This window comes from Palaemon carinicauda, chromosome 8 (assembly GCF_036898095.1).
Source record: "Palaemon carinicauda isolate YSFRI2023 chromosome 8, ASM3689809v2, whole genome shotgun sequence".
In the NCBI taxonomy this organism is placed as follows: Eukaryota; Metazoa; Arthropoda; class Malacostraca; order Decapoda; family Palaemonidae; genus Palaemon; species Palaemon carinicauda.
The window spans coordinates 139,192,683-139,207,927 of NC_090732.1; the positions used below are offsets into that span (position 1 = coordinate 139,192,683).

General features: G+C 50.6%; 1 protein-coding gene across 2 annotated transcripts in view; it reads left to right on the forward strand.

Moving 5' to 3' along the window:
• Positions 1–527: 527 nt before the first annotated feature.
• Positions 528–15,245, forward strand: part of Srp14 (signal recognition particle 14) — a 42,987-nt gene continuing 28,269 nt past the window's right edge. The window contains exons 1-2 of one of the 2 annotated variants that reach the window (XM_068379087.1): positions 528–685; positions 11,443–11,515. In XM_068379087.1, the coding sequence (XP_068235188.1) occupies positions 653–685; positions 11,443–11,515 (106 nt within the window). In that variant the 5' untranslated portion in view covers positions 528–652. Of the gene's footprint in view, positions 686–727; positions 753–11,442; positions 11,516–15,245 lie in introns of those variants that run through there. The other variant, XM_068379088.1, reaches the window with a different exon arrangement.

Below are 15,245 nucleotides of genomic sequence, written 5' to 3' on the forward strand. Positions count from 1 at the left end.
AGCATCACATTTAACTAGCTACCAGGTACATTATTCACTGTGGCAATTAACCAGGTCACGTTAGATTTGGGAGGAACATCTATAAAGCTTTACATAATTTTTTACTTAGTTATGAACATTGCATCACTTGTCGCACTTTCTGGAACATTTTACGATGAAGTTTTAAGAGGAAAATATATTAAACTGCAACAATTCCCTAGAGTTTTGATATTTTCTTCCATTTTGCTGAACAACTTCTTATCTTTGACTACATATTTCAACTACAGGGGTGTCTTTTTGCAATAAAATCTTGAAATTTTTCTTATTAATAAGTCAGAATTAGCCATTTGCAATATATATAACTAAAACTGTTCCATTATATTATTTACAAATTTTGCTAGATTGCACAATTCTCTCCTATTTTCTATTTTAAATAATTGACAAAACTTTATACTATTTGATCTTTTGTAATAATATCTTTTCATATACAATTCTCCGAGGCTATTTAAATAAGGACACACCAGAGTATAAGGAAAAAAGAAACCGAGATTCCTGAAGTAAGATCGCGAGAAGAGGAAGATCTTCAGCAAACCATCTGGTCTGAATGATTTGGCACTTGTCAGCTGGTCACAATAAGTTTCCCTGAACGTGTCTGCCACATTCACTTCAAACAATGGAAGGCCAAGTACACTTGTCCAATGAAGTGGTAATACAGTTTAGTCTTTCAGTTGTATAAAATTCCAGTGTAATTAGATACAGTATTATATCTAGATGTGAGTCGTAGCCCAAAGCTGTGTTGTATTTTTTGTAATGTAATTACTATTAAGGTTACTTTTTATACTGTTTATAGGAACTATAATTAACGGTCGAATAAGTAGAGTATTTTGGTAACTGCCCTTTAAGGAATTCTTTACCCGTATTTATAGAATCATTTCTGAAAACCTGTCATTAAGTTTCGTCATTTATTGAATGGAGAAGATTCTGAACCTTAGGCTAGGCTTAATGCCCAATCTTATGTGTGTAGTAGTCATATTGCTGTAACTTAGGTGAAGGTGGTTATATCATGGTGTTTTTTAATCTATGAAGTACTACCAAGGTGAGTTTTTTTTATTTTAAATCTTACCAAAAGCCTGGTTTCCTCACCAAACGACCTGGAACTGACATCATCAACATAATCAACCAAACAGAAGTTTGTGATGCCAGCGTATGTATGATATACTGTATATTCAAGATATATACTAAAGTAAAAATGGAGTAATTACTCAAAAGTGTCAAGGTTAGGTTACGTTTGGTTAGGTTAGGTTAGGTTAGGTTATTTGAATAGCGAACTTTTTTTTTTAATTTGCATATATTTTGAATATATGTCAAATGGGTAAAGTTTTACTGTAATACAGATTCTCATTTCAAACAGAAAATATATGTTTTCCTGTAGTAAATAACGTGATTTGACCGAATTTGATCTTCATTTCAACCGCAAGCAAATAGAACAACCAATTCGACTAACTTAAAGTAGCCGAACTGGTTGTTGTTATTATGGATGAAATGAAGGTTAAAACCGGTTAAATCATGTTATTTTCTACAGAAAAACATATATTTTCTGTTAAAATGTTTAAATAAAATGTCTGTTGTTACATATATTCTGTTAAAATGTTTAAATATAATGACTTGTTCAAATTCCGTGTCACTTCACTCACATATGTAATGCGAACGCTAACGTTAGCAATGTTACGCAACGTTAATAATGTTACGCAAGGTTACCAATGTTACGGAACGTTACCAACATTATGATGTAACTTAGGAAAAAACTACTTTTTTTCTATAGTAAAGATTCCGCCCTTCGTAAATGACACTCGTTCCCGTCGCTTTTTCTGTTCGAAATGAGAATTGTAATACAGTAAAACTGTACCTATAATGGTTCTTGTTCCGCCACTGGCTCGCTTACTCTCGCAGGAAAATAAAACATCAAGCTCGTATGTACTGGCAAGCGGTAATGTTGAGCTGTGCACGCTAACATTAGCAACGCTAAATATAATGGTTCTTGTTCTGCCACTGGCTCGCTTACGCTTGCAGGAAAATAAAACATCAACTTCGTATGCACTGGCGAGCGGTAAGGTTGAGCTGCGCACGCTAACAAAATAGTAAAACTAACACATTAAAATTAAAGAAATAAATTACTTACTTTTATGACCGCGACGACGAAACTTGTGGGTCACCGAGGTGTTGTGACAGAGTCTGTGACATCTTAACTTCTTTGTCTTAGTTTAGTACTGCACTTGGAACACTGTAAACGTTGGGCTATTACATTACGAGATTTAAGAAATTTGTCAACATTGGAATTCACCAAAATACTTTCAAGTATTGATTACTGCAGTTGTTACAATTTTCTTAAAATGTCCATCGTAAAATACGCAAAAAGACGTCGCTTGAACTAACAAAGACCTGACTTGGACAAAGGTTTCCACGGAAAAGGTTTTGTTGGATGGTGAGGGTAGGGAAATATTAACCCCCCCGTGCAAACTTTCCATACGTATGGGTTCGTGATTGGTTAACGGAAAAGCAATGGAGTCTAGAGAGTAAACATGAATGAACTAGAATGAGAAACTTGTCCAGAGCAAGTATTTATGTGAAATCTGGGCGTGACAAGATAATAACAAAATGTATAAAAGTAATATAGCAGGATAAAATGGAGTGTATGATCAATAATTTGTTCCGTAACTGAAATACAAACCACGCTATTTACAAAGGGTATTACTTTTAGCGTAGCTGAAATGGCGAGCCATTAGAATTTAACGAGGGTGTATTACCCCCGCGCTAGTTAGCGGGGGGGGGGTAGGGGAGTGGTAGCTAGCTACCCCTCCTCCCCCTCACACAGGTGAATACTCGCTTTAACTTTTGGCTCGGACTGTGACAGACGTCTCTGTCTTGGTCCTCGCTTGGCAGCCATTGTCTGTTTTGTCTTTACTTAATCGCTTACTTTTCATTTACTCAATATATATGTAAACATGTTTTCATGTTTGTATATATATTTGAGTATAGAAATAAGTAAGTTTCCTTTTCAGATATGTGTGTGTAGTGTACGATATCTACGTGGAGGCCTCGGCAGTTAGGCCACCACGGCGTATTTTATGGGTGGCGATCGAGTTTGACTTATGTCTTTCTCTCTCTCTCTCTTTCTTGAGGTCGTTCACCCTTTTACTACGTGTTACTACGCCCTTGTAGCCTAGCTTCCTTTCCGTGTGGGGGGTTGCTACGCCGTACGTTTGTATCAATTAGTTATGAATCTAATTGTAGTTGTTTTTTGTTTTTCAGCTTGTAGAACGATTCCTTTCGGAGTTTTCGTTCTTTCTTTAGTGTTCATTCATTTTTAGATTACATAATTACATAGTTACATAATTATAATTGTTATAATTCTGTTTTGGTTACAGCTCTCCTTCCGCGAGTGTAAGTGGTTGTGAGGGCACGTGCCTGTTGTGTAATTCTTGTTCCTTTCCCTCGGGATTCCTCTTCGGAGCCTTCCCGGGGGAATGAATGTGTACTAATATTATTTGTTTTATTTTTTTACAGTTACCGATCTAGTTCGTTTCTGTAATATAGCAACGGTGTGAGCTGTCTGGTTGAGTCCTGGGGATTCGGCTGTTGCTGCCTCCCCCCTTGTATTTTCGTCAGGGGCGTGTCTCCTTCTACTGGTAGTACTCCCGTGTCGACGGACAGCTCTCCAGTTCATTTTAGAACAGTCAGGAGGCTTGCCTCCTTGGGCGGATTACTTTCCTTCCGAGGGAAGTTTTTCCTGTCCAGGCTTGAGTTTTCCCCTTTTGGGGGGTTCTTCTCTTGCCTTTTTTTCGTGCGACTATGCTCTTGGTGCTGAGCGGTCGCACCTGCAGTTTCGCTCAAGGGGCTGGGCAACTGCAGGAGCTCCTCTTCGGAGGATTGCTCCTTTTAGGTCACTGGCTGACCAGTCTCTTCCACGAAGTGTTTCTCTTTCGTTCGCGAGAGAGTACACTCATAGAGACTCCTCTTCGGAGGTTTCTTCATTTGCTGTTGCTGTTGCTGTTGGCCTCCCTCGCTGTAAGGCCCACCGTCCGCCTCGTCGTAAGGGCCTCTCATCTCCCTATAAGGGTGCTTGAGGCGCCTTTTTGGATCTCCGTTTGCAGCCTACAACTCCTTTTTCTCGATCTTCCGCCTTGGTGCAGATGGACAGCAGTCTGATCTCGTCTTCCGACGGGCAACGGTCTTCCCGACGGACAACGGTCTGCCCGACGGACAGCGGTCTTCCGACGGACATCAGTCTCCCGGCGGACAACGATCCCTTCGGGGCAAAGGGTTGCCCCCACGGGGATTCTTCCCTTGCGTGTCAGGGTTTCCCTGCGCTCCCTTCTGCTCATCAGCGCTCTCCTGTTCGGCAGCGCTTTCAGATGATCTTCCCTGCGGTTCCTGTTGGTTCCTGTTACGCGCCCTGTGCGCCCACGTTCGCCCTCGCGATCTAGAACTTCGGTTCAGGTCGGGGTCAAGGACTCTTCTTCTTTGCGCAGGCTTCCACGCGTAGCCTTCTGCTCGTCAGCGATCATCGGCTCGCCAGCGATCATCAGCTCGTCAGCGATCATCAGCCCGCCAGCGATCTCCGGATCGCCCACGTGTGTTACAGCCGGCACGCCAACGTTCTCCAACACTTCTGAAGGAACATGGTTCGCCAGCTACTAGCTCACCTGCGCATGCTGATCGCCATCGCGTGACCCTCAACTGCGGATGCTGATCGCCATCGCGCGACCCTCAACGGCGGATGCTGATCGCCATCGCGCGACCCTGAACTGCGGATGCTGATCGCCATCGCGCGACCCTCAACGGCGGATGCTGATCGCCATCGCGCGACCCTCAACGGCGGATGCTGATCGCCATCGCGCGACCCTCAACGGCGGATGCTGATCGCCATCGCGCGACCCTCAACGGCGGATGCTGATCGCCATCGCGCGACCCTCAACGGCGGATGCTGATCGCCATCGCGCGACCCTCAACGGCGGATGCTGATCGCCATCGCGCGACCCTCAACGGCGGATGCTGATCGCCATCGCGCGACCCTCAACGGCGGATGCTGATCGCCATCGCGCGACCCTCAACGGCGGATGCTGATCGCCATCGCGCGACCCTCAACGGCGGATGCTGATCGCCATCGCGCGACCCTCAACGGCGGATGCTGATCGCCATCGCGCGACCCTCAACGGCGGATGCTGATCGCCATCGCGCGACCCTCAACGGCGGATGCTGATCGCCATCGCGCGACCCTCAACGGCGGATGCTGATCGCCATCGCGCGACCCTCAACGGCGGATGCTGATCGCCATCGCGCGACCCTCAACGGCGGATGCTGATCGCCATCGCGCGACCCTCAACGGCGGATGCTGATCGCCATCGCGCGACCCTCAACGGCGGATGCTGATCGCCATCGCGCGACCCTCAACGGCGGATGCTGATCGCCATCGCTCAACCCTGCGCATGCTGATCACCATCGCGCGACCCTCAACTGCGTATGCTGTTCGCCATCGCGCGATCGCCCACCTGCAGATGCTGTTCGCCATCGTGCGACCGCCAACCTGCGCATGCTGATCGCCATCGCGCGCCCCTGGCATGCTGATCACCATCACGCGACCCTGTGCATGCTGATCACTATCGCGCGACCCTGCGCATGCTGATCACCATCGCGCGACCCTGCGCATGCTGATCACCATCGCGCGACCCTGCGCATGCTGATCACCATCGCGCGACCCTGCGCATGCTGATCACCATCGCGCGACCCTGCGCATGCTGATCACTGCTCGCGATCGCTCACCTTCGCATACTGCTCGCCATCGCACGATCGCTCACCTGCGCATACTGCTCGACCATCGCGTCGGCATATCACAACGCGCCATCGCCAACCTGCGCGTTAGCGCTCACCAGCTCACCACCGATCGCTTGTTGATCCATATCGCCAGCGGTCCTCCTCGCCCACGCGGCAGCGCGTTTCCTCGCCATCGCGCTAACGCTTGCGTTCGCCGCCTCGGACTCGCTCTCATCCACCTGCCCACCCGCACGACCGCTCGCCTGCGCGCCCGCGCGACCGCTCGCCTGCGCGCCCGCGCGACCGCTCGCCTGCGCGACCGCTCGCCTGCGCGACCGCTCGCCTGCGCGACCGCTCGCCTGCGCGCCCGCGCGACCGCTCGCCCGTGCAACCGCGTGACCGTGCAACCGCGCGACCGATCGCTCGTGCAACCGCGCGACCGCTCGCCCGTGCAACCGCGCGACCGCTCGCCTGCGCGACCGCTCGCCCGCGCGACCACTCGCTTGCGCGCCCACACGCCCACGTGCCTGCACGTCTACGCTCATGTTCTCCAATGTTCGCCCACACGCCCACGTGCCTGCACGTCTACGCTCATGTTCTCCAATGTTCGCCCACGCGCGAACCAACGGTTTTTTTCCATCGCGCAGACGGATGGTGTTCCGTCGCGCGAACCTACAGTGTTTCTTCGCACAAATGTCGGCTTATTTCTTGCAGTATCCATTGCTCGTCAATGGGTTATCGCCCGCCGACCACCAGGAATTCCCGTCGCGCGAGCTCCAGGGCAATTGCGACCACGATTCCCAATGGGGTTTTCGCAGCATGACCAGCCTGGCGAGTTCTTCTGGAGCGTATTTCCAGAACACTGTCTCACCCCGTAAACACAGAGCATGGCACTTGCAAGAATAGGAGAAACTTAAGGGAGATCTGAGCAACACTTCTCTATTCCTGAACCTGGGTTAGCCCTTCCCCGTCATTCCCTGGAAGGATTTTTGGTGGGGGGGGGGCTTTCCGTTCGAGTTTTCTCCATCGGACAAGGGGTGACTGCTTGCCTCTTCCTCTGGGAGCTTACCAGGTTCTTTCCCTCCTCGGTTACGGCCCGAGGTTTGGTTCAAGGAAGCTACAGGAAGATCAAGGGTACTTTCCTCCTCTCGAGCTCAGGCACCTTGGCCTTTTGTCGTTAAGTATGCAACTTGCGGACAAGCTCGATGTTGTACCATCTGGACGCGCTGACTGAGGGCTTCCTTCGGGTGTCTCATCTGTGGAGGTCGGCGACCTCAGACACCCTTCCATCCTTGAGAAGAGTTTGTTTGTGCCCAAGGACAGAGACTTAGACAGCTGCTGTGCGGAGTAAATTGACTTCCGGTTTCACTCCTCCAAGGCGCTTTCTTCCAGACTCTGCAGGGCTCCAGCGCCTTTTCTTTCAACCACGTCGGCCTAAGTTATCGGCTATGACAACTGGGACAAGGTGTCCAATTGCAGTTTTCTCCTGTCAGGAACAAATGGCACGGGAGACTCCCCCGGGGGGGGGGGGGGGGGGGGCATAGTCCTAAAAGGAGTTCACGAACTCTAGGATTGCAGGTTTTTCGCTGGGAGGATGCTTAAGGTTACTCATCCGAATGACAGCTTCCCGATGCCCATTCCCGCATATTCTCTGTGAGTAGCCAAGGATATCGCGCCTGCCGTCTCTGTCAGCGAATTCAGTGTCTCTGAACCTCTATGCCATAGCGTCAGCAGAGTTGCCCGGTTGGGCAGAATGATCCATACCTTAGGCGAAGGTCTTCCTTAGGATCATCGACGGCTTCACCCTGGCCCCCTCAGCCGATCCTTTCTTGTAAGGAAGGATCTGAGAGGGGATGTCCAAAGTCGACCTCTCAGCCCCGATCAAGTTTGTCGAACAAACTTCGGCCAGCAGAATCGATCAGACTGGTAACGAGGCGACAGGACTCCTTAAACCCTGGATCGGAAGGACGGGTACTTTCAGTTTCCATTCCATCCATCTTCCAGGGTGCTCGTCGAATTCAGCCTAGACTGCAAGTATTCCTGCTTATGATGCAGTGTGGCTATCCCGCCGTGGCATAGCAGGTTTGTTTCCCCAGAGAACTCTCCCTGCCTTCCTCTTGGCCGCTCAGGTGCAGGCTTCTTCCTCCTCTGCTGTTTGGAGGGCTGGTCAACTCCGGTAGGCTCGGGTTTCGACCTTCTTCAGCGCCGGGACAAGCGTCCGGATGCCTACCATGAGTGTGGGCTCATGGTATTTTGCTTGAGCCTTCTCTTCCTCTGCCTCAACATCTGGAGTATCTGGCCATGATATTGAGTCAACCTCCTTACCACATTGGAAACCCCGCTTCTCGTCCATCCAGCGAGGTTAAGCAACGTCGGTACTTGGATGGGTGACCACCTGGGGACGCCAGATTCTGTTACCACATCCTCCGAGCCTTCCTTTCGGTTGACTGTGGCAAGACTGAGGAGAGTCGCAGTACCTGTTCTCAGTGAAGCAGAGCTTTCAGCCCTACCTTGGAACGTTTCCTAGTTCTTCTTTCCTCATTGACCCGTCTATAGTCCGAACGGTCGCCTCAGGATAAGTTCCATGTGGGGCGATCCAAGTTCCGGTGGCTTCAGGCAATGTTTAACCGGACTCCCTGGCCCTATGGGACCAGCGGAACTATTAGACCTGCAATGGGTGTTGACCTATGGAGCCTCTTGATGGTAGTGGATATTCTCGTCCTTTCCCCACATTCTTGATGCGGTTCTCGGACTCGTCAAAAGAAAGGGGGGGGGGGGGGGGGGCATGTTCCGGTCCAGGCCTATGGTCAAGACCTGAAGGATACCTCTCCGTCATTCAGGCAGGCTTAGGGGCCTTAGTCTGGCCCCTCTTCAGATCCTACAGCTCCTGCCGAGTCTCCCCGTTGCGCGTCGACTTCATTCTAACCAGCAGGGGACGCATTTTCACACCTTCACATCTTGCAGTAGAGATACCGGGATGATTGAGATTCTCTCAATACCACCATCGGCTCTCTCATTCCAGGCAGGGGAATGTTTCCCTCAGACTATCCGAGCAGAGCCTCATAGAGAGAGTGTACCTAGGGGTCTTTGACCTTGGGTAACCAGCAAGTGCTGGTCTGGGGGTCCTGATCGCGACAGCTTGGAACTTCAAGCTTCCGCTAGTCTTCCCCCCAGTCTCAGACCCCGAGACACTGGCAAGATGCATTCCGGTGATGGTGGGACAACTTCGACGCCTGCGTCTTCCCTCCTTTTTGTCTGCGGACAATGGGCCTCAACAAGACCAGGTTGTCTGTCAACCTTTCAATGGGAGAGCTCCACTGGGACTACGCGCAGAACGGTTTCTGGACCCTCTGCTTCCCCTGACGGAACTCCCGGGAGAGCTTCTCCCACGGCGCAGACTTCTCAGCAACCACACTGCGACATCTCTCCCGAACCGGGGCGTCGCTTCGGCTTCATGCCTGGAGACACTACGCTTCCTCCTCTAGAAGAGACAACCCGCTACAGTCGCGGTACGGAGGTCGCGTCATCTGCGATAGTCATCCACAGGGGTCTCCCAGGCAAAGTGAAGAGTCTAAGGTGGTTTCGGGGTGAAACAGCTTATAGGCAGTTTTGATACAGTTAGAAGTAAGGTGCTTCCATTTAAGGTATCATCAACACCTCCATGGAAATTACCAGAGGTATCTTTTTGTAAATATTTTATTGGCGTTAAATGAATATGACTGACATAGAAGCCAGGTCTCTTTATGGAACATGTTGTAGAACATCAACAATCTACTTTTATATATACTAATGGCTCCAAATCTGGTGTTGGCATTGGATTTGGAGTACTGTATATAATAATGCTTTTAATTGTAGAGGTGTACTTCCTCTAACAGCTTCCATATTTATGGCCAAACTATACGGCATACTAAGAGCTATTGAGAAAATAGCATTACAAGACGAGGCCAGTTTTACTATTTTTAGTGATGCAAGAAGTGTACTACAAGCTTTAATATTTTTTATTCTAATAATCCTTTATTTGAATGAGTTTAGAGTAGCTTTTAATTATTCTTATGAAAGGTATAACAATTAGATTTTATGGGGCTTCAGTACACGTAGGTGTGTCTGGAAATAAGAATTCAGATTCACTGGCCAAGAATGCTCCAGCTGAGTTGCTACCAAGAAGGTATCCCATTCCCAGTAATGATTTTTTTTACCTACAATTCAGAATTTTATTAATAATATAGTAATTGGCAACGGCATTGGGATGGCTTACTTGAAAATAAAATGAGAGAAATGAATAATGTTATACCTCCTTGGAGGTATAACAGGATGCCCCGAAGGTGGGAGACTACTCTTTGTCGTCTCCATATTGGTCACACTCGGCTAACACGAGTTTATGCTGGCTGGCCAACATCAACCATATTGCGAAGACTGTTTGGTGCCCTTGACAGTTAGGCATTTATTGACCGAATGCCCCGCATGCAGTAGTGAAAGAAATAGATATCTGTTCAAGGCTCGAGGTGAGGATAGCCAGTTCATTCCTGCCAAGATTCTTGGACATGATGTGTCCTACCATGCTAGTGGTATTTTTAGCTTTATTTCAGAAGCAGGTCTTTAGAAAGATATTTAACTTAAAATTACACCCTTGCTTTTATGGTTTTAATTGAACATTCTTTTTATTTTTTTTATTTTACCATAAACGATATTGGAGCCAATAACCTTAGATATCAGGATGCCAGAAAATCTCAAATTAATCAATCTGCTTGACCACCGGTGGGGGATGCGCAGGTGGCAGAGATGTGAGGTCCTTGGGGTCGAACCTTGAATGGTCTTAATCCTTTGCTTTGGGTACCATGTCCTGTTCTCTCTCTCTCTCTCTCTCTCTCTCTCTCTCTCTCTCTCTCTCTCTCTCTCTCTCTCTCTCTCTCTCTCTCTCTCTCATTCATTCATTTGACACAACATCTAGTGATGTTGTGTTCCTTCTCGAAGGAACTTGCCTTTGAGGCGGAAGTCCAGATCATGTTGGAGGAGGGTGCTCTCCAAGTGGTCCTTGACAGGTCCTCAGGCTTCTGCAGTTGACTCTTTCTTGTAAACAAAAGCATCTGCAGGCTGGAGACCAATCATCAATCTCTCCTCTCAGAATGAGTTTAACCATCAGACTCCTTTCAAGATACTGTATAGATGGCAGAAACAGTCACACAGGCAGTCAGACTGAAGGACTTCATGGTCACACTGGATCTTAAAGGTGCATACTTAGAGATCTCAATCCATCCTGCATCAAGGAAGTACCCAAGATTCATACTTCACGAGAGGATTTACCTGTTTCAGGTGCTGTAGCTTCCTGCTACTGACTGATAACAACCCAAATGGTTGGTGACTCCCCGATTAACGTTTTTATAACAGTATTCCAGCTTTATTGTTTTCATTACTCCCATGTAAAGAACTCGGGTTTGTATAGTTAGGAAAAATACAAATTACGTCCAATTTGTTCTATTACAGAACTTGAAATTTTTTTATGATATCTGTAAGAGCATAACAATTTTTTTCCTGGGTCACTTTACTAAGGCCTTTCTTGTCAATATTGTCTTCTTTATTATGCAAGAGGTACAAAGAATCACATTCATTTGTTTATACCTTGTCTCATTTAATTGTAATTTTTCTCTGTTTCAGTTTATGTCAGAGCTGACACTCATGTTTCACAATTCAAGAAAAGCAGGGAATGTTACCACTTCAATTAAAAGATGTAAGCTTTAACTTTGTTGTAGTAATAGTTTCCTTTGTTCCGTAACCGAAATACAAACCACGCTATTTACAAAGGGTTTACTTTTAGCGCAGCTGAAATGACGAGCCAATAGTTTTTAACGAGGGTTAATTACCCCCGCGCTAGTTAGCGGGGGGTGGGGAAGGGTAGCTTGCTACCCCTCCCCCCTCCACACACCGGTGACTTGCTTCACTTCACTTTTGGCTCGGCGGTGATCAGACGTGTCTGTTCATCGCCTTCGTGACAGCCTTTAATTTTCTTCTTTTTCTTTTCAGCTTGTGTGATTGGTTGGAAGTTGACCTTCAGTTATTTTCTTTTATTTAATATGCGTACATGCCCTGGAGTTGCCGGCCGTCCTTGTGGGACTTTCATGTCGGACGTGATTACGGATCCTCACACCCTCTGCCCTCAATGTCGGGGCCGACGGTGCGACCAGGATAACATGTGCCGTGAGTGCAGGGAGTGGTCTGCCTCCCAGTGGGAGAGGTTTGGCCGTCGGCGTAAGAAGAAGTCCAAGAGAGACCGTTCTCCTCCGGGGTTAGCCTTGAAGGAGGAAGGTTCTCGGGACTCTTCTTCCGCCGCCCAAACCTCCTCCGAAGCTCCCCCTCGTCCGCCTCCTAAGGAGAGTCGTCCGAGTGGGAGCGCAGGCCCTTGTTCTGTTTCCCTACCTTCGGTGGGGGGAGAGGGCGTCGCCTCCCATAGCGAGGCGGTTCCCCCTCCTCCTCCGGGGGAGGTTATTGATAATAATACTTTATCCAGTGATGATCTGTTACAGATTTGGTCGTCCCTGGGGCTTAAGGGCTTGCCCTCCAGGGTTGCTCTGATTGACCTTGTCTCGTTGGGGGCCGCTGTTAAACAGTCGCCGGTGGTAGCGGAGGTAGACCCTCTGTCTATTGTCGACGTCGTGGTGACAGAGGCCTCCGACGTGGCTGGGCCTTCCGACGCAGGTGCTGTTGCTGGTGATGGTGCTCTAGGCTCTCCTCCTCCTTCCGTGCATCCTTCGAAGGGGGAAGTGAGTCCTTCGGTCTCGACTGCTGCCCAGCTTCCTTCTGAGAGAAGTGTTTTGAAGGAGACTCCCCTTCGGAGGACCGATGGTCCCGACGATCTCCCCCGAGGCCGCCTCCGCCGTAAGGCTCACCGCCCTCTACGCCACAAGGGCCTCCCTTCCCCTTACAGGGGGACTAAGAGGCGCCTTTTTGGGTCTTCGTCCTCCGGGGGGGACTCTCCTCGTCAGCCTCAACCGATGAACCTCTCTGCAGACCGCTCACCATCTCCTGCCGGATCTTCGCCTTCTGGAGAACTCGTCACCCGACGGGCAACGGTTCCTTCGGGGCTAAGGGATTCTTCCCTTACGCGAGCAGGGCCAGCGCACAAGCGATCTCCTGCTTGCCAGCGATCTCCTGCTCGTCGACGATCTCCTGCTCGCCAAGACTCTCCTGCTCGCCGACGCTCACCTGCTCGTCGGCTCTCTCCTGAGGTTCGCCCCCCTCGCCAGCGCTCTCCTGCTCGTCAGCTCTCTTCCGAGCGTCAGCGCTCATTTGAGGACCATCGCCCTGCGGTCTCTGACCACCCTTTAGTTCCTGCTGAACTCCCTGCTCACCATCCACCTAGTCCTGTGGCTACGCAACATCGTGCTGCGCGTGTGTCAGAAACACATGTTCGCCAACGCGCCAGCGATCTTCCCGTTCCTGCTCGTGAACCTATCCTCTCACAGGACACGCGTCGACTTTCTGCTCGCCAGCGATCACCAACTCGTCAGCGATCACCAGCTCGCCAGCGATCACCAGTTCGCCAGCGATCACCTTCACATGCTGCCCGCCATCGCACGAACCTGCATGATCGCCCGCTTACGCATGCTGCTCCTCATCGCAACACCCTGAACGATCGCCTTCCTGCGGATGCTGATCACCATCGCACCCTTTCTCGCGATCATTCACCTGCGCATGCTGCTCGCCATCGCACAACCCTGCACGATCGCCTGCTTACGCATGCTGCTCCTCATCGCAACACCCTGAACGATCGCCTTCCTGCGGATGCTGATCACCATCGCACCCTTTCTCGCGATCATTCACCTGCGCATGCTGCTCGCCATCACACAACCCTGAACGATCGCCCGCTTACGCATGCTGCTCCTCATCGCACAACCCTGAACGATCGCCTTCCTGCGGATGCTGATCACCATCGCACCCTTTCACGCGATCATTCACCTGCGCATGCTGCTCGCCATCGCACAACCCTGCACGATCGCCCGCTTACGCATGCTGCTCCTCATCGCACAACCCTGAACGATCGCCTTCCTGCGGATGCTGATCACCATCGCACCCTTTCACGCGATCATTCACCTGCGCATGCTGCTCGCCATCGCACAACCCTGAACGATCGCCCGCTTACGCATGCTGCTCCTCATCGCGCAACCCTGAACGACCGCCCTATTGCGCGCGATCATTCACCTACACATGCTGCTCGCCATCGCTTACCATCACGTGGTCATTATCGCCAGCGATCTTCTTCACCTACGCGGCAGCACGATCCCTCGCCGTCGCGCCATCGCTTGCGTTCGTCGCCTCGGACACGTGTTCATTTACCTGCCCACCCTCACGCCCACTCGCCTGCGCGCCCGCGCGACCGCTCGCCTGCGCGCCCGCGCGACCGCTCGCCTGCGCGACCGCTCGCCTGTGCGCCCGCGCGATCACCCGCGCAACCATTCGCCTTTGCGCGACCGTTCACCCTCGCGCGACCATAGTTCGCGGCGAATTCCACAGCCGGTGGTAGCAGCAGGGACGCGTGCTCCTAGACGGCACTCGGGATCACCTCCATCCAAGCACAGGTTGGTATTGCAGGACGAGGACAGGTCATTACAGCATTCTTCCCCACCTTCTTTTCAGGCAGGTACCGTCGTGTCCACTCCAAAGGATCGCCCGATCCCTTTCACCTTAGCGAGGATTTCGGACTCTGTGTCCTTTGAGCAGCAGACTTGGTTTGGTCCGCTGGCACGGGCGTTAGTGAGGGTTATGAAACCAGCACTCGCCGGCCAGGGTAACAAACCAGCGGCTGTCTCTCCTACGCTGAAGAGAAAGAGAGGAGTGGACTTCGTGGTGACTTCCCCCAGGGCGAAGTTGGTTCCCAAGAGGTCGGTCTCGAGGGTCCCCTCTCCTGCACGAGTACTCTCTCCTTCTCCCGTGGACGAGGCCTTTCCGTCCTCAGGTGAGTCCAGTGGACCGGTAGTCTTCCCCTCGGCACCAGGGGGGGAGACTTCGCTTCAGGCAGGAGAATCGTCTCGTGAGGAAGGGGCCCCTCGAACCTCGTTGTTGGGATCCTGTATGCCTCCTAGGAGGGAGCCCAAGGATTCCAAGACCATCCCTAAATCCTCTACAAGGATTCGACAGGAACCCACGACTACCCAGGGGAATGTCCACGTATCACCCCAGGAAGAAATTCCTGGGGCAGGAGACTTAGCTGCCAGCCCGCAGGGAGGAGAACAGCAAGAGTCCGAACATGCCTTCTGGCAGGTCCTAAGCCTGATAAGGCAACTTAACAGTCTTACGGATCCAGTCATCCCCCCCCGTGAAGGCAAAGACACGATTCTGGATGAAGTGTTCGACGTTCGGAAGGCCCCTAAGACCAGTGCAGCTCTGCCCTGGTCTCGGGGGCTGAAGAGTGCCAGAGCTAGGGCCAATGCTCAGCTCGCACTTCTTGCCTCCTCCAGTCGTTC